Source organism: Pleurodeles waltl, chromosome 4_1 (assembly GCF_031143425.1).
Source record: "Pleurodeles waltl isolate 20211129_DDA chromosome 4_1, aPleWal1.hap1.20221129, whole genome shotgun sequence".
Lineage (NCBI taxonomy): Eukaryota > Metazoa > Chordata > Amphibia > Caudata > Salamandridae > Pleurodeles > Pleurodeles waltl.
Window position 1 is genome coordinate 783,346,943 of NC_090442.1, and position 23,616 is coordinate 783,370,558.

General features: G+C 45.3%; 1 protein-coding gene across 3 annotated transcripts in view; it reads left to right on the forward strand.

Annotated features, from left to right (window-relative positions):
• Positions 1-23,616, forward strand: part of CHKB (choline kinase beta) — a 120,110-nt gene that overhangs the window by 16,659 nt on the left and 79,835 nt on the right. For all 3 annotated transcript variants that reach the window (XR_011202353.1, XR_011202352.1, XM_069229476.1), the window contains exon 2: positions 10,719-10,827. Coding sequence is in view for 1 of the 3 variants with exons in the window: in XM_069229476.1 (XP_069085577.1) it covers positions 10,719-10,827 (109 nt within the window). In the remaining 2 variants the exon portion in view is untranslated. The remainder of the gene's footprint in view (positions 1-10,718; positions 10,828-23,616) is intronic.

Genomic DNA, 23,616 nt, shown 5'->3' on the forward strand with positions numbered 1-23,616 from the left:
CACCCCAATCATCTTCTGCTTGAAATGCCCGTACAATCCTCTGCTTAGCAATGGAAACAGTACAGAATTCAACCAACAACTGCAGCACTGACCTTTGTGCTCCAGAAGCCCTTTTCCAGCACCACCACCCCCACACTAGAATGCTTTAAAACTGCTTAAAGCAAGCTATATGGCTCAGTGAGTTATTCAATACATTACACAATAAACGTGCAGCTGCAGGACAAGCTACAGGCACTTGTTATTTTATTGACTGCTGATACTCTAGGCAGCACATCACCTACTGAGGCCTGGGTATGGTAACCATTTAAAAGTTTCAATGCATACTCCGTAATTACACAATGTACATTAAAAAGAAAATGGTTACCGTATCTCACCTTGTAAATTAATTATGCATGCAAACTGTCTTAATAAAACAATGCGTACCATCATTTTTTCACACCAACTTTTCACATGGTGTGGCAAAGATACTTCTGTATACTTTCTAACAACTATAAGTGTGAAAGGTCAGGACAGACTGCAAATAAGGAGTGAATGGCTTAGTAGTTTTTACGTGTAGTGCAAGCACCGGCATCTTTGCTGTTTTACGTTACTTAAAGGTACATGTTATGAGAGGAGAACTGGTCTCCTCCCCCAGCTCTGCTTGGTATTGGATACTTCACCACTTTCCTCCTCCAAGGGGGCCTGTAATAGAACTGAGAGGGCTAGTATACTGGGCCGCCTCTCTGTGCTTCGTGGAGCGGCGATGCGCAGCGCTGTCTGAGTTGTGGTCCCAGGACAGGAGAGTTGTGTGTTAGCTGGTTTTACACTGATTTGTGTACTCAAGTACCGTCGAGATGGATGCATTCTTTAAGGTGCAGCCCTCTTGCTGTTTCTTACACACACTCGCCCCAGACTGTTTTCATGCACAAAAACTATTCACTCTTTCTTTCACACCCAGTGTGTAGTAAATGTATAGCTCTTCCTTCCCTGGTGGCACAGCACCCAGGATAATGTGCTGCATGGCCAAACACTTATAAGGTCCAAAAGGTGGGACCTTTTGGTTATGCCATTGCTTGTTTTATACCTTTGTGTGACGACCTAAGTGGGACAGGCATGCCCAAACTTGGGTCCTGTGCAGGCTGTGCCACTAGAACCAAACTGTACCTGACTGATGAGCCCTAATAAAGGGTGAAACTGGTCTTGGGTTGTTTGTGTCCTGTCCAGGGAGAACCTGGCCTGGCAATTCAACCGTACTGTTCCAATTGCAGCAGGATCAAGAATGATTTGCATATGACTGTGTCCATACTGCGATGGCATGGCTTGAAGAATAAAGATGGACAGGGATGCAGCTCTGAGTAATTACAAGTGGCTGCGATTAATTCAAGCATTCCATCCATTTTTTTTATTTTTTATACTCCATTATGATGTGATAGCAGCATGGCTGAAGCACAATGAAGGTTTCAGATTCTTTGAAATTTGCATCTTCATATGAAGCATTGCTCATGTTAACACTTGAACACTTTCAAACCATGGTTTCTACAAGAAGGGTGAGGTCAGTTTCTGGCTGTGCACTAATGAGTCCTTTTGGAATTTAGATTCATTATTTCTTGTCTTGCGTTTGAAGCAGCGATAATGGCACAGCTTGGGCTCAGGTCTAGGCATTTCCGGATCCTTGTACTTTGCATATATGAGTGATGTGGCAATCTCTGCCATGCGCCACTTTGTGCAAAATACTGTTTACTGATTTAAGTTGCACAAATATCAGGCTGCAAAAGTCAGTAGTATGATGTTGACTGCTGCCTTTGTAAGTCACTGCTGCTTCCCCCGCTCCTTTGTGGTGCTGACATGGCCTACAAGGCAAAATCCAGCAAAGATCTTTGTGGTGCTATGGGCTTTATCTCCCTTCCTTGAGCACTGTAATATTCTACTTGTAGAGCAGCAGCTTTGAAAGATTTTATTTTCAGAATCCCTACATATCCATAGGGACAACAGAAGAAATTGCCAACATCATAACTGCAACAGTTATTCAGTATGTTTCAATAAAAAGTTGGATTTAAAAAAAAAAAAGAACATTTCAGAATTAGTTTGGCTGGTATGGGAGGAGAGCTATGCCACCAATCTAATAAAGTCTTAATGTGTCTTGTTAGGTCAAATCACCGTCCACTGAGAAAGCTCTGCTCGTCCATTGGTCACTATGGCACAAGAAATGGCTAAGCGCAGGGTGGCCATCCACTGGGGCCAGAGACCTGCCCCTATTGTGTCTGCCTGGCTGCGAGACAAAGTATATTGCCAGGAGCAAATGTCTAATTTCCGGGATCTGATGCCCCGCAATCTAGCTGCAAGAACACCTGGGAATGGTTTCTTGCATATATGAGTTTCGTCCCCAGGGCCTGAACCTGGGACTGAGCCTTTCTCCCCCTGCCACATCAGACCATCTCCTTACGGGGGTCCGAGACAGTCCTTCACAGCAGCTCGTATAATGTCTCTACTCCACTCTGTTACTGACCCTATTTTCCTGCTCGAACGATGCCAGTGAGCTGTTTTAGGCATGCACCCATGTGTTGTCAGTACATGTTTGCGGCCACCTGCTTAAGTGGAACCACATTTCTACTGTTTATTGTATGCTTCTCTGTGCCACAGTGCTCATTCTCTCCCCTCCCCCATGCCCTTTCCCATCTGTTTCCCCACCACATTCTCCCCCAACTGTTCCTTTTTTTTTTTTTTACAGCTGTAATACTGTTGTGTGTTATTTTCTATAAATTCAAATAAAAAGAATAAAAAAAAAAACAGTGGCAAACAATACTAAAGTCAAGAAGGGACACAATAAAATTCAATTTAGAAAACAATATTAAAATATGAGCAAATATTAACAAGGTGTTAAACCAGGGATTCATATTTTTATGCCAATAGCCAAGATGGCACAAAGCACTGGTATACAGTGTTCGTGGTTGTTTGGGTCCTTTGTGCAATTTCAGGTCAACTGTGAAGGATCGGGATTTGGGTACAGTGTTTGTGGTGGTTTGCATCCTTTGTGCAATTTCAGGTCAATTGTGATGGGTCAGGATTCGGATAATCCTTTCGAGTCACACCATTCAGAAGTTTCATCAATAGATTCAGTCTTTTGAAAGGCAAATTCTTCTGGATGGTGCAAATCTGAAAGATAAATCTGGTGAGAGTCTCTTTAAGTCAGACACATTCAATCTGGGTTTTTCTTGAAGCATTTATTCATTTAATCTTATTTTTATGTGCCACTTGGATGTCTTTGCCATTTTCTCCCAACCTAAAGACCTAACTTCAGACTTAGATTTTTGGTTTGCAGAAATTTCTAGTGGGGCAAGGCAGGAGGCTGTAGCTGCCAAGGGCTCTGCAAGGTAAAATTATTCTTATTGGCAGGGATAAACTACAAGCAGTGCAATTTGACAATCTCTCACTGACACGATTGCTTCTTTCTCCGGAAACTGTGGTACCTGTACAGTTCATTTACAGGTATTTGCATTTTGTTCTGTAGTAAAAAATGACATCCTACAGCCTTTGCTTTAACACTGCTTGTACACTAACAAGGCTGTCAAATAATTCACTTTACCTTTCTTTCTCTGGCTGCAAAAGTGAGAGGAGTTTGTAAACACCAATCTCTGTGTTAGAAAAATAAGCACCAATCTGTCAGGAGACAGCCTGACTATTGATCTCGGTTTTAGAAGTGCAGCATGTTCGACATGACAAAAACAGAATTTAAAGACATATTTATCCATTTATGGCTTGGACTTTCCCGACCCACCAGAAATTGGCTCCTTACCCACCAGTGGGTCCAAACCCACAGTTTGGGAAATGCTGCTCGAAATAACATTCTTCTCCCTTACTCACCTCGGAGCAGAGATGAATGTCTGAGATGATTTCTTTATTCAAAAGCTTCTGCACAAGCACTTTTGTGACCTAAACGTGCCAAAGCCAGGCCTCAGCTTTTCCCCTTCCTTTAAACATCTATCCCTGTGATACTCAAAATACAGCCCAGGGGCTCCATGCGGCCTCCTGGCCTTTACATGTAACCCCCTGGTCAATGCACCACTGGGCTGCCCTTTACTTGACTTAGCAATAACAATAGAAAGATTTTGAATAAACAGGCAAGCATTTTTTTTTTTAAGGTTAATTGAAGTTAAAGGAGGTAACTAGGATGTCTTTCACCGCCTAATTTTAGGAATAGCTTCATTTGTAAAGATACCATGCAGCAACACAAGTAAAAATATGATAAAGTCTCTTCAGAATTCAAAAGGTTTTTCATTAGCTTGCACCTTACAACAACTTATATCAGTGCAGGCTTTAAAAAATCTACTCGCTATGACGAGTCATACTTAAACAGGTCGAGCTATTTTTAGGACCAACTCACCTTCTGTCGATTTGACAAACAACAGGTGTTCATTCTGTTTAATCAGAAAATGAAGGATTTCTTATCTCGTACTATGTGCTCTTTGTTCAGAGACAGAGGTCAAAAGTCAGTTTGTCTTCTTACAAATAATTTTTTATTTGACTGCAGAGTCCCAAGATTTTGTAAGGTGAGCTATCTGACCTGCTGTACAAAGAGTGTGAAATGAAAGGCTGTAGGGTGTCAGTTATTTAAATGTTGTGTTTTAGGAAAAACATGACACCCTACAGCCTTTCATTTCACACTCTTTGTACAGCTGTGCTATTTAAATGTTATATATATTTTAATCGGGTGAAAAAACAAATCAGAACACTTTACTTGGTGTTGTGCAAAAGATAAATATGTTTTCTGAAACCCATTTCTCACAGATTATTGTTAATACACTATATAGTTTTATCAGTAAAGCTGCAAGTTAGTGGGAAGGTTTTTGGACAGTATGCCACCACATCATGCTTTAGTATATATTTATTAAACGTGAGTGTTTAAACATAAACTGAGAAACACTCCTGCCCTAATGGCAATGCTATTTGTAAACTAAGAGGCAGGTCATGGATCACGTGCCCCCTATATGTGGACGGGATTCTTATCATACATGGAACAAATGTTTAGTCTGTTTAATCAAGCAAGAGTTTTTAGTTTTTTACAGCAGAAATGCGGAGCTTACATATTTTGAAGGTGCACTACTATGTGATAATGAAGAAAAAGGTGACTTTGTCTAGGATCACACAATTTGAGACCGGTTTACGGGTTCAGTACTTTACAGATAAGTCTAGTAGATTATTCAAGTTACTCGACCTGCAGGTCTAGTAAAATTTTTATGATTTTTCGAGGCCTACAGTGAATTGAGAAGTTTTTTTTAATTTTTTTAATGATAGTTTTTAAACACGGATTTAGAAACATTCATGCTTTTCCCACCCCAAAAACCATGCCAGTAGTGAACTAAAAGGCACATAAGCTGTTATGTACACCCTTTGAGTGGGCTTGGTTGCCATTATCCATGAACAACAGTATAGTTTTTAAATCCAACACAAGAGAAGGTTTTGTACAGCACACATTATAAAATCATGCATTTTGAGGTTCTCTTGTATGTGATAATGAAGAAAAGTTAAATAAAACAATTGCCTAGGATCACACAATATGGACAACTGGGGAGCTGGTTCTGGTTTCACACTGTGTAATTCAGCCACTAGATGTACATGCTTCGCTTTCCCTACGCCCACATTACCACATCAGCCCTCCCAACCGCCACCCTGCTGGCATCAGTATGGCCCACTGTGACACCACAGACCATATTTTTTGGCCCTTGGGAAACCAATGAGCTATCCTGTCACTCCCGGCTGCCGCAGTTCAAAATATGTGTCAATTGATTACCCCCTCTTCAGCCTTCTTGTAACCTGCAGCAGTCCTATTGTTCTACGAGTAGAGAAGTGTTTTGCACTTCAAAGCTTTAGATTTACCTCCACTCCTAAACATATTTTCAGTTCAACAACTGTGCAGCTAGTAAGAACTAGACTAAGGGGCTCACATCAGGCATGTATCTTCACTGTGTCTGTTGCTTTTAGAAATGTGTTGAATTTAAAATAATTGAAGCACTGATTTGAAAAAAAATGTTAGTGAAATATTTGGGAAAGTGTTACCACCAGTTTTTGATGTCTCGCTCAAATATTCTTGACCCAAGCATGCAACCAGTGCCTTCTAACGGAAGTGCATGTAGGATAGCACCCCGCCCGTAAGTGATGGTTTATGTCCTGAACAGACTTTAAAGACGTTTGTCTGTTCAGATATTTGTTTTTGCTTGATGCATAATTGTAGGACATAGACGAAATCTAGTCCTAAAACATACAGTGCATTTATTGTGCCACCTGAGCATTGCAGTCAGTAATAGGGACATTGTAGAGAGAGGTGAACTTAAGGAAAAGATACTTAACAACTGCTTAGCATTTGAGTGAACGTTTATTTCCAACAAAAGGGAACCTTTTGACACTTGTGCCTTTATTGCTGAAAAGGTCTCTGCTTATGGAAGAACACTCCCAGACCCTAAATCTCTACGCAGTCATCCTTAAACCACATCCAAATCAGACCCCTTCACTTGCTGTCATCTTAACAACAATCCCACAACCCTCATTACTTTCCAACATATTTTTTCTTTTGTAACTTGTATTTTGTTTCAAATTTAAACACCCTCCCTCCATTAAACAATCATTTAAACCAGCTGCATCAAATAGCACTATAAAGGGGGTGTTGCCTTATGCTAGCTGTTTTTATGATGCACACTATTGCCATTGACCTCTAGGCATATGTTGGCGAGAATGTCGATCTGAGCCCATTCACTAATATTACTTGTCTAGGCAGAAATGCCAGATTTTAAGGTGGGAGTAAAATGAGAGTAGAGGTCTCGGATCACAAATAGGTACGTACTGCCAAGTAGTGTTCCTGCCCGAGACACTGACAAAAGTCCCACATCATTCAGGGCTTTATCATGCTCTGGATGCCAAATACCTATGTATACTTGCTAATAATTATGTACAAACCCTTTCTGCCAGAGTTAGTCCTCCTCCCTCCAGGATCCTGTTACATCTGTCTTGGTTTTGCCCTGATCTGGCATGGCAGAGATGCGTTGCTCAGAATCATCCAGCCTTCTCAACAATACACATAATTCACATAATTCAGTGACAGTAGGGCTCCTCGTTGTTGACTTGGTAACTAGAGCCTTTTTAGGATGTTCCTTCTCTGCATGTCACAAAGTGTGCTGTACTAAGGGTAAAAGTTAGAAGCTTGAGAAGAGAAAATGCAGCTATTTTGCATCTCTATCATCCTCGTTGTCACCTTGTATGGTAATCAAATCACTATCATTGAAACCTTGGACTTAGGCACCATGTGCTTGCTTTTCATATCAATCAATCAGGAATTTGTAAAGTGCACTACTCACCCATGAGGGTCTCAAAGCGCTAAGGAGGGGAGGCGGAGAAGGGGGGTAGGTGTTTCTACTGCTTGACAGCTAGGTCCTGAGAAGTTTCCTGAAGGTAAGGGGGTCTTTGGTCTGGTGCAGGTGGGTGGGAAGAGTGTTCCACGTTTTGGCGGCGAGGTGCGAGAATGATCTACCGCCAGTTGTATTTCTGTGGACGCATGGGATGGTTGCGATGGGGAGGTCGCGGAGAGGAGATGCTGTGTTGGGGTGGAGAAGGAGAGCCATCTGTTGAGGTATTCTGGTCCGGTGTTGTGCAGTGCTTTGTGAGCATGGGTGAGGAGTTTGAAGGTGATTTTCTTGTTGACTGGGAGCCAGTGCAGGTTTTTCAGGTGGTCTGTGATGTGGAAGTGGCAGGGGATGTCCAGGATGAGGCGTGTGGAGGTGTTCTGGATGCGATGCAGCCTCTTCTGGAGTTTGGCCGTGGTTCCTGCGCAGAGGGCATTGCCGTAGTCCAGCTTGCACCTTCCTCCTTCCCCGCTCTCCATCGTCTTTCTAATCACCTCCTGCTGCCCCCGCTCTATTGTTTTGCTGACAGCTCCCCCTCCACCTGCTCTGTGGTGCAGGTGTCCCCTTCCACCCACCTCTCTCCATTGCCTTGCTGACCCCTCATAAACCCCACACCCGCTCCACCCCCAATGTCTATGGTCTTGCTGACCCCCTCCCTCCCTGGCTGTCTGTGGTCTTGCTTACCCCTCAGTTGACCTGTGATGTTGATGGCTCCTCCCACTCCCCCCAGCTTGTTGACCCCCCCTTTTACCTCTTTCTGCTGTCCCTGGTGTTGCTTGCCCCTTCCTGCTGTTCATGTTGGCCTGTCTCCATTGCCTCTAACAAAACAAGCATTGGCAAAGCCAATCGATCCCACCAGTTTTCAGTCAGGATATACAGCAGCCATGCTTCTGTGCAGCGTGGTTGAAAGTTGGTCACGTAATATCGCTTTTTGGACTTAATTTCAGCCATACTACACAGCAGCGGCACTGTGGTATGACGTGGCTAAAACAACCATTGACAAAGCCAAATAGCTCTATTATTTGGCTTTGTTAGTGCTTTATATAACATTTACTTTCAACCGTGCTTGACAGCAGCCCTACTTTGCAACATGGCTTAAAAAGCATTGACAAAGACCATACATTTCGCATAGGTGAGGTCTATTGGCTTTGTAGTGTGTGTTTGTTTTTGTAGGTATGGTGATACATATAGAAGTGTTTCCATATGATGATGTATGAACTTATATAAATTCATGGTGAATTCGGTATGTGCCACTGTTTTATTATTGGTTGATTTAATATCTGCATGTATGAACATATGCCACTTAAGTGACTACTTCCCACCTTATTATCCTTCTTTTTGAGTTTTTCAACATGTGGTATTTTCTTTTGGATCTATAGTTTTCTAGGAATTCATATATGCCTTTGGTTGACCCATGAGGCTTATCTGCACCTCTTTTGTTCTCACATGTGGTTATTTAATTGAATTTTGAGCTCAGCTGCCTGGTCTTACTTTAATTATTTATCTCTATTTCATCTGATCCTTATCACGTAAGCCGGTTCTGTTCTGAGGATGGCATTGTATATAGAATATAGTTGGCTACATTATCTTATGACTGGGTTATGTCTCCACTCTATGCAATATATGTTCTGCTTAGTTGCTGTAAACGTGCTTTGTATAGATAGTAGTCTATGCCACACATTTTATGAATATTGTGTTTTGTTTGTTTAATGAGTGTTTGAGCTTTGTACTCTCCTTTTTTTACCACCAGAATATATGTTTTAAATAAATTTTGTTTATGCTAAAATTAATTTCCAAACCGGTTGGGCCTCTTTTTCCCATTAATTATTGTTCTTATGTGTACTGTATTTTGTAAGCTGTCTGTATACTGACTGTGTGGAATGATTTGGTGATCAATATGGTTCCATTAAAACTTTAGTATTATACTCTTTCATCTAGCATCTTTCAGCTCCAGCATGGGTGTCCACAGAGGATCGTATGTTTTCACTGTGAGATAGATGTATTATCACCATTAATGTCTGTCGCCTTGGCCTGTCAGAATGGTGTCATTTAATGGTGTATGTCTACTGGTTAAAGCTGCAGGTTTTCTGTAACCGAAGCTCTTGTGTATTAGCTTCTGTCCGTCTAACTTGAGGGCATAGCTCTGCTGTCAACAGCCAGAGATTGCAATCTGGGTAATATGTTTTCTCCCTACCCTTCCCTGTGTAAACACAAGAAAGTCTTGATATACTATTGCAGATCTACTTAGACAAAGACCAGAGTTAAATAAAAGATGCTGTATACTTCTTGAAAATTAACAGGTCATGTCAAATTGCATACTGAAATTATTTGAAGTCACTGTAAAACAGCTGGCTATTTATTCAGTCTTGGAAGAACTACCCTGAAAAATGGATTGCCAAACAACCATATATTCTTAGGAGGAGAACACTCATACCTCTACAGTGTATGTGGAGTCTCAAGCTTCCATGGTACATTGCAGAAGTATTGACACATTAAAGCACCCTTTCAGAGCTGCCTGTAAAAGTGGTGTTTTTATAAGGTAATATAGTTGCAATTTGTACGTTTTTCCCCATGAATATGTCTTAGGAAGAAGAAATTGCCCCTGCCAACAGCCTATTCTACATCTACCTCTCTTTACTTGCTTGATGAAAGTGGTGGGATGTAAATAAATTAGTCCCCCCAACTTTTAAGATTCACTGACCTCTACTGATGATGGATGGGAGCCAGGTTGCACTCATACTGGCCTATTTGAGGTCACAGGAAAGCATTTGTTAAATGTCTATGAATATCTCACATTTTCTTTCATGGTCCACCTCACTTCGTTCAACTCCCAAGAGCATATTCAGTTTGTTCCCTAATCATGTGCGTGGTCTGCAAATAAAGAGTGAAGGTAAAGAACTCTTTGAACTTCAAGTGCAAATATTATGTGCTGTAGAGCAGACAGTGACCTTTCCTGATATCTAACTTGCAAAGCCACCCCCCAAGGCACACAGATCTATGCACGCCATTGCATTCCTGTGCATGGAGAGATTCATAGAATAAACATAGGGTATAATCAAGGCAATCATGCTGGATTTTCATATTTAGGAAAAATTAATTAATCTCCTACCTCTGAGTTTTCACAACTTCCGTTTTTTTTTTATTTGAAGCAGTTTAGGGAGTTGTAACCTTCTATTGTATGTGGTTATATGGTGACTCATTAATAACAGCATGGGGCACAGTCCATAAGCTTTAGGTAGTAATTGCTTGTTTCCTGTCTACACCAGTCAGAAGTTTCTTCTCCATACTTCTCTATCCAGTTTCTGGGTTACTTTAATCATCTTAATCTGTATTATGTTTTCTTTTCAGTGGTGGCCTCAGTAACTTGCTGTTCAAATGTTCACTTCAGGAGCATGTTGTGAGCCAAGACAATGAACCACGTCAGGTCCTGCTTCGCGTATATGGAGCCATTCTTCAGGTAAAATTGTTTTGCCTTCCAAGACCTGATCAAGGCATGTGTATTCTATGGCAGATCTATGTCCAGGGCTTTTGTGTGTCTGCCACTCCAGTGGAGGAACACAGTCCCCTGCCATTACATTTTATAAAGCCTGGAGTTTTTAGTGTAGCCTCATGGATCAGGTTTCTTTTTTCTAGATATGCTAGACACCATTCGTACACTAAGCAGAATTGACAAAATGTGTGTATAGGGATTTGTGTGGTGCAATCCCTTGTTGGAAGCCGCAGAGCATTATACAAGGTTTTTAAGGAAGGGTAGGGCATCATTCAAGAGTGCCAAACGTATTGGGGGAAGGAAACAAGAGAAGCAAGGAGATACAGGGGAGGAGAAAAAAGATGGTGTAAGAGGTAATCCTTGCAGAGACTGGTCTTTAGCTTCTTTCTGAAAAAGAGAAGAAATGTGTATCTAAATCATCAAAACATTGAAAATAGCACACCCTGAGTAACAGACAAACTATTTCATTTAGACCGAGCCCCGGAGGAATATAAATTAGTACCTTGAAGAAACAAGTGCAGTATGGGAGTTGTCGGACAGTGCTAGGGGTGATTGCAGTCACCAGTTGTTGTCCACTGGCCTATTTAATTAGAGAAGCTTCAAAGTTATACATCTGTGTATTAGTAAGAATGCAGCTCTGCTGGAGGTACACTGGATATGTGGTATTATTTGCCCATCAATGATATACACAGTTTTGAAGTCCGAGGGTACTAGATGGGTCTAATGAAGAAAATAACTAAAACTGAGGCCATACCAGGCTCTTCAACCTATGCCACTCCGGGGAGAAATCCTTAGTCTTAATGCCATTCATTGTCGTGCTGCTAAGATTGTAGGAACACACATCCTTGCTTTCTCATCACATACTCCTTTTTCCAGATCAGTTCGAGGCTAATCATCTTCCAGAATTAAAATCAAGTGTTGTTTGTTCGACAAACAGAAGTATAATTTATGCTCTGTCCTTGTCTATGGTGTGGTGGTGTCCATAATGATTTCTGTCAACTCTGTTCAGCTAGTAAGTCTTTGTGTTTTATTGTTATTTCTCTATTTCTGGTACAGTTGTTGAGCATTATCATTCTTTACTGTGCCTTTTACAACCAGTGGGATTGTATTAGTTTTGGACATGACCCTTCTTAGGGTATTTTCCTGATTTTTTTAAATTTTTTATTTTATTTATTTTTTGCTTATTCCTCCCAGTTTTTTGCTGACTCTGTGCGCGGTCTTAGGAATCTGGGCACTTTCCCACTGTACTTTACTGGGAAAGTGCACACACCCTTCCTACACACCCAAGGCAGGGGTGCTCATGTGTGTGGTTGCTGTGCTGTACCCAGGACTGCCCTCTAAAAAGGTACACCACAAGTCCCGGATGCTTCCCCTAGAGCACCTCCTGGAGGGCGAAACAGGTGGCAGGCGTGAGGCAGGGCAGGTACACCAAGGTGTGCCATGCGCTGGTAGGGAAGGTTTTCCCTACCTAGGGGGTTGGCCTTTCCCATAAGGTTGGCTGATACTCTGGTAGGCCCTAGGGCCCTCTGCATTTTCCCCCTGTGTGCGCAGGGTGGAAGTGCACGCAACCTTCTTTCACCAGTTAGGAAGTAGCACTAACCAGCGTGCACTGGACCTGCCACTGCAGGTCAGTGTGTGTGCACTTATGCCGTGGTGCCTTAAGATACACTGAGCCTGTCACAGCAGGCCAGTGTGTGTGAATTTACACAATGGTGGTTTAATGTACTCTGAGCCTGATGCAGCAGGCCAGTGCGTGCCCACTTTCACAATAGTGTTTAATAAGGTATTGAGCCTGCCATTGTTTCCCAGTAGTGCACACTTGCACAATGGTATTTTCACCTATATCATGAGCTTGGTACAACTTGCCAGTGTGTGCACACTTGCACACTGGTGTTTTATATATACTGAGCCTGTCACAGCAGGCATGTATTGGCACACGTCCACCTTTTTAGTGTTCCTAAACTTGTGTCCAGCCTGCCCCTGCAGGCTGGTGCGTGCAACAGGGCGCATGTGCCCAGGGAGTGCAGAATACTCATTTGTGTCCTTACTGCCCATGAGAGCTGTGGGGTAAAGAGTATAATTGATCTTGGTGGCAATGGTGGATTACAGTGGAGCAGCCTCATGATGTTAACTATCACTGGATTTACAGTGACTAAGCCCTTCCCATGGTAAAGGCGGTTTTGTCAATAATACCCTAGAAATGCCACTTCTAGAAAGTGGGCATTTCTATGTTTGACAAACTCTTTTTGTGTGGCTTTTAATTCAGTTTCTTTCCAGTGTAAGCGGGTAGGAGGGGCGCTTCCCAGTGACAGGTATAAAACTTAGGCAACTGGAACGACAGACCTCTGTCATTTGAGAGCCTTGCTGGATAGGCTGGAGGGAGAGGTTCTGATACTCTGCCTCTCGGAGCCAGATCATAGCACCATTAAAGATAAAGATCTGCATTCCACAGCCGGATGCCAGACAGGACTGAAATTTAGGGGAGACATCTGTGGTTCAAAGGAGACCCTATGAATCACCCCCACTTCACAGGCACACTTGAGTATAATTAAGAGTACCACACTTCAGCAATGTAGAGATACACTAGCAGGGACGTGGGATCAGTATCGCTGGTCCACTGGTACACACTTCCAGACGAATCTGTTGTGCAAAGGAATATTTACTCTCCTTGAAAGGGATCTGTGCACCCTTCCTGCATCGTGGCTGGACTGGGCAGATTTCCTGCTGCTGTGTGGCACTCTGAAGAGTGCTGTCCAAGAGCTTGTTGACTTGCCCCCTGTTCTTTCTGGAGGTCTCAGGGACATCAAAGACTTCTGCTGGTGTCGTCAGAAGGTGGTGCCTTCCTCCGTGCCTACACTGTGTGCTGTGTTCCTCCTGGTAGCAGCTGTGTGAGCGTAGAAGTATGATTGTGCATGGAGACCATAACTGCCTTGGGAGGAGCCTTCAGGGTACTCCCTGCACGTAAGGAGTGTGGCCCTTCATTGTGGGGCCACTGCACGCATAAGCATCTTGTTTGTTCTGAGCGAAATCACTGGTCGCTGGACCCTACGTGGCCCCCTTTTGTTGAGTGCATTTCTTTCATGCGCCACCCTACTGCATGCTCATTGTGTGCAGTGTCCGATTCATAGGTTGCGACCGTCGGAGGTGGGGGGTGCACCTGGAGCAGTGCCGCATTCTACCTTCTGTGGCACAGCTGAACTTGCATCTTTGTGTGTGATCGGATTGCCTGGTGCGACTCAAGTCATCGCACACCAGACTTTGTGCCTCATTCCAGGGAGGTACAAAACTTGCGTCTTTGTGCGTAACCGGATTGTCTGGTGCGACTCAAGTCATCGCACACCAGACGTTGTGCCTCATTCCAGGGAAGTACAGGATTGGAGTTCTTCGTGTGTGACTGGATTATTGAGTGTGACTTATGTCTTCGTGTATCAGACATAGTGCCTCATTCCAAGGAAGTATGGTATCGGACTTCTTCGAGTGATTTTCCAGAATTGTCTGGTATGACTCAAGTCGTCATGCACCAGACTAGTGCCTCATTCCAGGTACTACATTGGAAACCTTTTTATGCATGATCGAATTGCCTGGGGGGGACTCAATTCATCACGCCCCAGACATTGTGCCTCATTCCAGGGAATTACGGCATTGACCACTTTGCGTGTGGGATCGGAATAGTCTAGTGCTACTCAAATCATTGCGCACCAGACGTCGTGCCTCCTTCCCAGGAGGTACGGACCTCTTAACTCTTCCTGTGCAACCAGAATTGTCAGGGCAGCTCAACTCATGACACCCCAGACGTTGTGGCTTCTTCCCAGGAGGTGCAGAATTTGTAACTATTTGGGTATTGGAGTGCCTGGCTGGGAGCCGCTGTAACTAGTGTGGCCCCAGGAACTCTCCCCCCCAGAACTCTGAGTGAACCTCTTGAGTGGTTCCTAAGCCTTCATGTGTTAACTGTTGCCTGATCAGCCGTTATCTCTTCTTCCCCTCACTTTGTCCCCGGGATCCTGAAAAGTGCGACTTCAGCAGCAAGCGGCTTAGTATCCGGGGAAAGGTTGCTTTCATCTCCTGCTCATGGGGGGGGGGGGAGTTAGCGGGAACTGGTTGGTGAGTGGAGGGCGGTTTTGGGCCCTGTTGGTCTGCGAACACAGTGACATTAACTGGCCCGATTTCAGTGCACCCCAATACGATGCTAGGAGCGAGTGCGTGTGTACAAGCTGCCTGATATCTGCGGCACCGCATAGTGGCACGGAGTGAATGTAAGGAAGTGAGTGCGGGTGACTGATAAAACAACACAGTGGTGCTGCAGTACATGTTACGTCTTGCCAGAGGCCTCTTACGTTTCACATTGATTTTTACTAGTGTGGCCCAAGTCTCGGAGATAAGGAAAAGTGCTGCAAGTCTCCATATGTACATATTGCTGCAAGCGTTGTGAACTGGGGTGAACCCTGCAATCATATGTTATTGGATTGGGGTAATCACTAGGATGTATGTTATGCTAATAGCATTTGGTATTGCAAGAGGGTGCTGGGAGGGAAAGTATTATTTTTCTTGTGTAAATACTGTTTAGGGTGTTTATCACAGCCGGGCCTAGTACTGCAAGTAATGAAGTCTCTCTTGTGACGTTCTGTGTAATAGTGATGTGGAAGTACTGTGCCCTTACTTTACACATCTTCCCTGTGATAAGCCTGACTGCTCTGGGCCAGGCAACCCAAGGGTGATTGCAGGTTATACAGTGAGGGTAAACACCCACCCCTGACGGAAGTGGTAGGTTCTACCTGGCTAGGGCCTCTCCTTAGCCAACCAGAATGTGCTGCCTCCAACAGTTAGTTTTCTTCTTTTTTGTACAGGTTTGGTGTCTGTCTTGCCTACTCTTGTTTCCCTACTTGTCACTAGTGGTTTGTGCCGTTGTATGTACTTAAACAGCCATTTCCTGTATTCTCTGCATTTACATTTGGTCTCCAGTTTTGCTCTGAGAGCTTATATGTTAAAAAGTAAGCAGTAGCTGTGCGTCAGTAATGGTACACTCAAAGTAAAGTTTATGGAGGGTTTGAGGTGAGGAGGAAAGGATCATTGCTGCTACATGGATAGCTGTGAGAGCAGGAGCAACGTACTGGACGGTTACATTTTCTGTCTTGTCTTTAGGCCTAATTGTGGGTATCTTTGGAAAAGGGTGTGGTGGTGAGAAGTGGAGGAATAGCTAAACATTCTGCCGTCTAAGTGGCTAAAGTGCAGCAGTAAGACTTGTTAGGCATGATACATGTTGTTGGGAGTAATAAAACTGAAGAAACACTCCTGCAGTGAAACCAGGAAACTCATAGTGACAGGTGAACGTAACTGGAAGAACATCTGAGCTGGGAAGGCTCATCCTAGTACTCAAACAAAAAGTTCTGCCTTCCGTTTGTACTGCTTTTCTTGGCTTTCAAAGCTACAGAGACTGACAACTGACAGATTGTAATACTTGCTGCAAGGTCAATTACCACAACTTGTAGGGTTTTTTAAAATACATTTCTATTGGCATTTCAAATGTTCTTACAGTGCCACATTCAATATGTTATTTCAGGCATATGGTACATAAGAGCATGGTGCATAACAATATGTTCATTGGCAATGTATCACTCATTCTGTTGGCTACTCGTGTTGCTATCAGTTTGATTTGCCGCATTTCTAATAATCCTTTGCTCTGGGGATGCGCAACCAGGGTTTTCAGTATAGCAGCCCACTTACACTGGTTGTAGGAGACTGCCTCTCTATATAATGTACAAAAATGATGTGCACTGTGCAGAAAGTCCGAGCAACCCCACCTTGATTTACAGAGGTAAAAACTAGACCATCAAATGCTCTTATTTTTTTGGTAGTTTGGTCGAGCAGTTAGGCCAATTTTGGAGAAGTGCTAAGCATTTATTGTACTCATAGTATCAATAAAGGTGGTCACACATCCAAAAGAATAACTCGACCAATTTACAAAAATACTTCAGATTTTTATAAAAAGAAATTAAGACCAAGATCATCTAAATCCGGTAAGTATTTTTTAAGTTATGATTTTTCAAAGTTTATCAAAAATAGTCTTTTTGTGCGTAAGTATGCACCATAAGAATCAATGGGATAAAAATGTAAAAATGCATATAAAACCAGGCAATGCATTTACCAGTGTCTCCTGTTTTTAGACTGAGGTCATCGAGGAGTCCTGTAGGCCAGCTGGAGAAGTTTGGCGGTTCCCGGTTCAAACGGGAGCATCTGCTGCAAGTCTTGAGCTGGTGCAGGAGAGGCGAGACGGGCCTCTTGGAAATGCACTGCACAGACAGACTTCAAGATGAGTCCGTGGGTCCCCTTGGAGTGTAGAGATCGCAAGTTGTTGGGGACCCTTATAGCACAGCTGGTTCTCCGGTGAAGGGCCAGGGAGGCCGGGTGCAGAGCAGGTAGATCAGCCAAGAGCTGTGCGCAAAGGTGCCCTGGGAACCAGGGGCAGGTCACTTTGAGAGTGGATTGCAGGTCAGCAAGGCCACTCTGGGGGGTGGTTTTACCATGTCCTTAAGTCCCTCGATTGGTGCTTGCTTCTGGTCCTCAGAGAGTCAGGAGTTGACTTTTCTTCGGGGTGTCCAACATTGGGGTCCAGTACCCCTGGCCTTTGCACGCGTCAGCCACTGGAGGTCGCAGTGCTACCAATTTTGGCACACTTGCATGGTTTGTTCGCCGGGTCATTCGGGTGAAATTTGGTCTGGCTGCTGTGTCGGGTTCATTGGTCAGCAGCCGGTCAGTGAAATGGACTTCACTGGTTTCTGCTTCTTGCTTGCAAGGAGTGATGCCTTCACTCTGGAGGGAGGTCTGTGGCAATTTTCCAAAGGTTTGAGGTCCTCTGGGTTTTGTCATCTGTCCTATATCCAGTCAACCCCTCAGCGGCGATTGTCGAGTCCTGGGTGCAGCAGGTAGGGTTTGGCGCCTTATTCTTTGTGCAGCAGGACTTCTGTTCTTGAGCCTTGGATCTTATTTGTTGCAGGCCTTTTTGTGTCCATCGAATCTGATCTGCAGTTCTAGGGGTGCCCACTACATACTGCATTTAGTGGGCGTTCAGGGGAGTTCCTAGTAGTGGCCAATGGACCATCTAACTTATGGTAGCTATACCCACAATGTGACAACTTCCTGTGGGCAGAGGTCACTTCCCTATCCCTGATTGTCTATTTTTCTACCATGCAAGATGGAGGAAAATGAAATGGGGCGGTCACCTCGCATGCAACACTGTAGGGGTGGTGCAGGCTAGGGGTGGCCACTCCTCCTGTCCTTTGTGCATTTTCCCGCCATTGCTCCCGCCAAAAGTGGGGGTTTGCAATGGGGGCAGCAATCTGCTGCTAGCAGCAGAGCTGGGGGTTGAGTTTTAAGGGTGACAAGCCCTTTGAAGGTCGCAGGTAGGGCTATGCACATTCCTGGGGTAGGAGATGTAACACCTCTTCCCAGGAAGGGTTTGTTTTCTGGACCCAGAGAGCAAAAGTCTCTCAACCCAAGGTTCCAGAATTTTGTCTGGTGGTGGCAGGCTGGTTGAGATCAGCCAGCAACCATGCCAGGGTTTGTTAGCTTCTGCAGGGGTCACCTCTAAGGTGGCTCCTGAGTACATTTTGCAATAAATCCAATTCTGGTACCAGTTTGGATTTGTTGTTCTGAGTTGTTTGATACCAAACAACCCAGATTTCAGAGTGGCCAGCTGGGAAACTCGTACTGACCAGTGTCCAGCATGTGCATTTAAAATGGCTGCTCTGTACACTTACTATGTCCCAGGTTTGGCAGGGACACAGCAGAGGCATATTGCTCATGCATCTATGCCCGCAAATGGAATACAGTGCACCTTGCCTTAGTGCTGAAAGGCCTGTCAGAGGGGTGACTTACCTATATTGCATGCAGTGTGTAGGGGACAGGTCACACAGGCTGTGTGCCATGTCAGGTTTGCATTTTAGGATTGCACCGGGACACAGCCTGCAATGGCAATGCTGGGTGCACTTGGAATCATGGTCCCCGAAATTGGCACAGGCTGTGCTGCTGCCTTCAGGGGCCTACCCTTAGTACCCTATACTCTGGGTATCTAAGTACCATTTACTTGGGACTTATAGTGGCAGATAAAGGTATTGCCAATTGTGCCAATGCATCACAACATTCTTGGGAAAGAGATCTGGCGCAGGGAACCTGGTTAGTAGTGGCCCTCGGCACTAACAACTTTGAAACCAAAAACTAGGCAAAAAGTGTGGGGGGGGGGGGCTAACCATGTCAAAAGAGGCACTTTCTAGCACCGGTCAATTGTAGCAGTTTTCTGGTGTTATAGTATCATTGTCGCCTCTGCGTGTCACATACTAAACTCGATCATAGTTCTCAGCCAAGTAAGCATAGTGGAAACCAAATTATGATAGTCAACATCAAAGCAACATAAAAGGGAGGAAAATTCAAAGGGAAAAACCGCATAACAAACAGGTAAGTCTCTGGGGGTTAGTATTTGGGTCATTCTGTTTCATGCAAGTGGAGGGTGGGTATTGGGATAATGGTGTCTTCCTAATTGTGCATGGGGAATTCATGTGTATGTGTGTCTATCAGATCTTGGTGTTGGGACTGGATATGTACCTGATATAGATATCTGCCTAAGGTTTTTGCACAGACCCTATACCCGAGGAGCACACAGCAAAAGGGAATCAAGGCCTGTATCTAATGAGTTCTGGTCTCATGTGGTCTTTTTGTACCCCTCGTTAGGCTCCCCCTTACGCCCTACGTCTACCTCTCCTCTGTCGCTGTCTTCAGTCAGTTCTGAGTCTGTGTCCTCTTCTGGGTGTTACCAATTTTCCAGGAGCTCAGTTTAGAGCTCCTCCACAGGGTGCCTCCAGATCCCCGGGCATCCTCCCAGCGTAATATGCTCTCCTCTGCCCTGGCCCACATGGTGACATCCCTTATCCATCAGCAGACACCCTTTATGGATTTCCATTCCAGGGCTATTCGGTGCCTGGCTAGCACTAGGACCAAATCCAACAATTTAGTTCTAAGTCTGTGCGCTTCAGGTCTGGGGAATCTGCCCAGAAGGCACAGGGAAATGTTCACCCCAGTATTGTGTGTCAGTGGGACAATATGGTGGTCCAGTAAGCCTGAAGCATCAGACACCCCCATGTCCTGTGGGGAAAATCTGTGTCATGTTGGTGACACCTGGAGCATTCTTGGGGCTCTCCCCCATACTTGACTTGTAGCCTGTGTGTGGTGAGGTACGTCATATGCAATATATAGAACTGAATGTATTTTATTGTGGGAGACTGTCTGGGAGTAAGCCAGCATCCGATCCTTCTCTTTGTCCATGACCACCGGACCCAGGGAGCCCTCCCATCTAGCCCTAGAGGTTTCTGTCCCTTCTTAAGTAGTGCTCGGTAAATCCACATCACCTGGCATTGCGCCATGCCCAGCGAGAGCAGCAGCTGCAACACTGTGTGCTGTGGAGGTTGCTGTCTTCCCCTGGCCCAGAGTCAGCACATGCCTGAACAATTGCTTCGTAGGTCAGGAACTGGCTGTGTAGCAAATCCAGCTGTTCTATCAGCTGTTCTAGTGGCATCAAGATCCCCATCAAGAAACAGTCACCTACTGTCCTCACCTCAGTCCAGTCTCAGAGTTGGGCAGCTGTAAATAAACTAACCGGCGTTCCGTGGGGCAACCCCCACCAAAGGCATGGACAGTGAATAGAGTGGGGTCTTCCGTGTCCTCACCATGCACCGGCACCAACTGTACAAAGCCACCTGCAGCAAGATAGTCGGTCAAAAGATCTTCATGTCCAGGTGCAGTAACTTGGCCACTAACTGGCCCTGATGTGGTGCTATTCCGATAAGGTCCTAGGGCTCCTGGGAGTGTTATTGACCAATTTGGCAACCCATTGCAGATGTGCTGTGAGATAGTATAATTAGAAGTCTGGGGCGCAAAGACCTCCTTCAGCAGGGGGGTCCAGCAACACCCGATGGCGTCCCCTTTCCCATACTGTAGGAAGTTGGCTCTGTATATACTATTTCAAAGTAAGAAATAGAGTGCACAGAGTCCAAGGGTTCCCCTTAGAGGTAAGATAGTGGCAAAATTAGATAATTCTAATGCTCTATTTTGTGGTAGTGTGGTCGAGCAGTAGGCTTATCAGAGGGTAGTGTTAAGCATTTATTGTACACACACAGGCAATAAATGAGGAATGCACACTCAAAGACTTACTTCAGGCCAATAGGTTTTTATATTGAAAAGTATCTTTTCTTAGTTTATTTTAAGAACCACAGGTTCAAGATTTACAGTTAATACTTTAAATGTAAGGTACTTCACTTAGATACTTTAGGAACTTTGAATGAAAACAATATCATGTACAGTCTTTGTAAAAATGGCAATAAGCTATTTTCAAAGTGGACACACTACAAAAATCAACAGTTCCTGGGTGAGGTAAGTAAAGGTTAGGTTTGAAGGTAAGTACAACACTTACAAGTCTCAAAGTTGGGGCATAGGTAGCCCACCGTTGGGGGTTCAAGGCAACCCCAAAGTTACCACACCAGCAGCTCAGGGCCGGTCAGGTGCAGAGGTCAAAACACATAGGCTTCAATGGAAAACAGGGGTGCCCCGGTTCCAGTCTGCCAGCAGGTAAGTACCTGCGTCCTCGGGGGGCAGACCAGGGGGGTTTTGTAGGGCACCGGGGGGGGGGGACAAGAAGGCACAGAAAGTACACCCTCAGCGGCATAGGGGCGGCCGGGTGCAGTGTGCAAACAGGCGTCGGGTTTTAGATAGGAAGTAATGGAGGGACCCGGGGGTCACTTCAATGATGCAGGCAGGCAGGCACAGGGGAGGCTCCTTGGGGCAGCCACCACCTGGGCTAGGCAGAGGGTCGCCTGGGGGTTGCTCCTGCACTGGAGTTCGGTTCCTTCAGGTCCTGGGGGCTGCGGGTGCAGTGTTGGTTCCAGGTGTCGGGTTCCTTGTTACAGGCAGTCGTGGTCAGGGGGAGCATCTGGATTCTCTCTGCAGGCGTTGCTCTGGGGGCTTCAGGGGGGGTCGTCTCTGGTTATTCACGGGCTCGCAGTCGCCGGGGAGTCCCCCCTGAAGTGTTGGTTTTCTGCAGGTCGAGCCAGGGGCGTTGGGTGCAGAGTGGAAAGTCTCTCACGCTTCCGGCGAGAAACGCGAAGTCTTTAAAGTTGTTTCTTTGTTGCAAGCAGGTTGCAGGTTTTTGAACAGGGCCGCTGTTCACAGGAGTTTCTTCGTCCTTGGGTGCAGGGCAGTCATCTAAGGCTTCAGGGGTTGCTGGTCCCTGTAGGATGCGTCGCTGTTGCAGTTTTGTTTGAAGTTGGGAGACAGGCTGGTAGGGCTAGGGCCAAAGCAGTTGTCGTCTCCGTCTTCACTGCAGGGCTTCAGGTCAGAAGTCCTTCTTCTTGTTAAGGTTGCAGGAATGTAGTTTTCTAGGTTCTGGGGTGCCACTAAATATAGAATTTAGGGGTGTGTTTAGGTCTGGGAGGGCAGTAGCCAATGGCTACTGTCCTTGAGGGTGGCTACACCCTCTTTGTGCCTCCTCCCTGTGGGGAGGGGGCACATCCCTAATCCTATTGGGGGAATTCTCCAAACTCAAGATGGAGGATTTCTCAAGGCAGGGGTCACCTCAGCTCAGGACACCTTAGGGGCTGTCCTGACTGGTGGGTGACTCCTCCTTGTTTTTCTCATTATCTCCTCCAGCCTTGCAGCCAAAAGTGGGGACAGTGTCCGGAGGGGCGGGCATCTCCACTAGCTGGTATGCCCTGGGGCGCTGTAACAAAAAGGGTGAGCCTTTGAGGCTCTCCGCCAGGTGTTACAGTTCCTGCAGTTGGAGGTGAGAAGCACTTCCACCCAGTACAGGCTTTGTTCCTGGCCACAGAGTGACAAAGGCACTCTCCCCATGTGGCCAGCAACATGTCTGGTGTGTGGCAGGCTGGCAGGAACTGGTCAGCCTACACTGAAAGTCGGGTATGTTTTCAGGGGGCATCACCAAGATGCCCCCTGGGTGTATTTTTACAATAAATTGCACACTGGCATCAGTGTGCATTTATTGTGCGGAGAAGTTTGATACCAAACTTTCCAGTTTTCAGTGTAGCCATTATGGTACTATGGAGTTCATGTTTGACAAACTCCCAGACCATATACTCTTATGGCTGCCCTGCACTTACAATGTATTTTTGTTTTGCTTAGACACTGTAGGGGCAAAGTGTTCATGCACATATGCCCTCGCCTGTGGTATAGTGCACCCTGCCTTAGGGCTGTAAGGCCTGCTAGAAGGGTGACTTACCTATGCCACAGGCAGTGTGAGGTTGGCATGGCACTCTGTGGGGAGTGCCATGTCGACTTTGTCATGTTCTCCCCACAAGCACACACAAGCTGGGAGGCAGTGTGCATGTGCTGAGTGAGGGGTCCCTAGGGTTGCATAAGACATGCTGCAGCCCTTAGAAACCTTCCCTGGCATCAGGGCCCTTGGTACCAGAGGTACCAGTTACAAGGGACTTACCTGGGTGCCGGGGTTGTGCCAATTGTGAAGACAAAGGTACAGTTTAGGGAAAGATCACTGGTGCTGGGGCCTGGTTAGCAGGGTACCAGCACACTTTCAAATCATAACTTAGCATCAGCAAAGGCAAAACGTCAGGGGGTAACCATGCCAAGGAGGCATTTTCTTACACATACCACCTCACGGAGAAGGGCATCTAGTTTCCAGAACCACATCACTGGGATCTTGACTGGGAAGTTCTTAAAGAAGTGTAGCAGTCATGGGAGCAT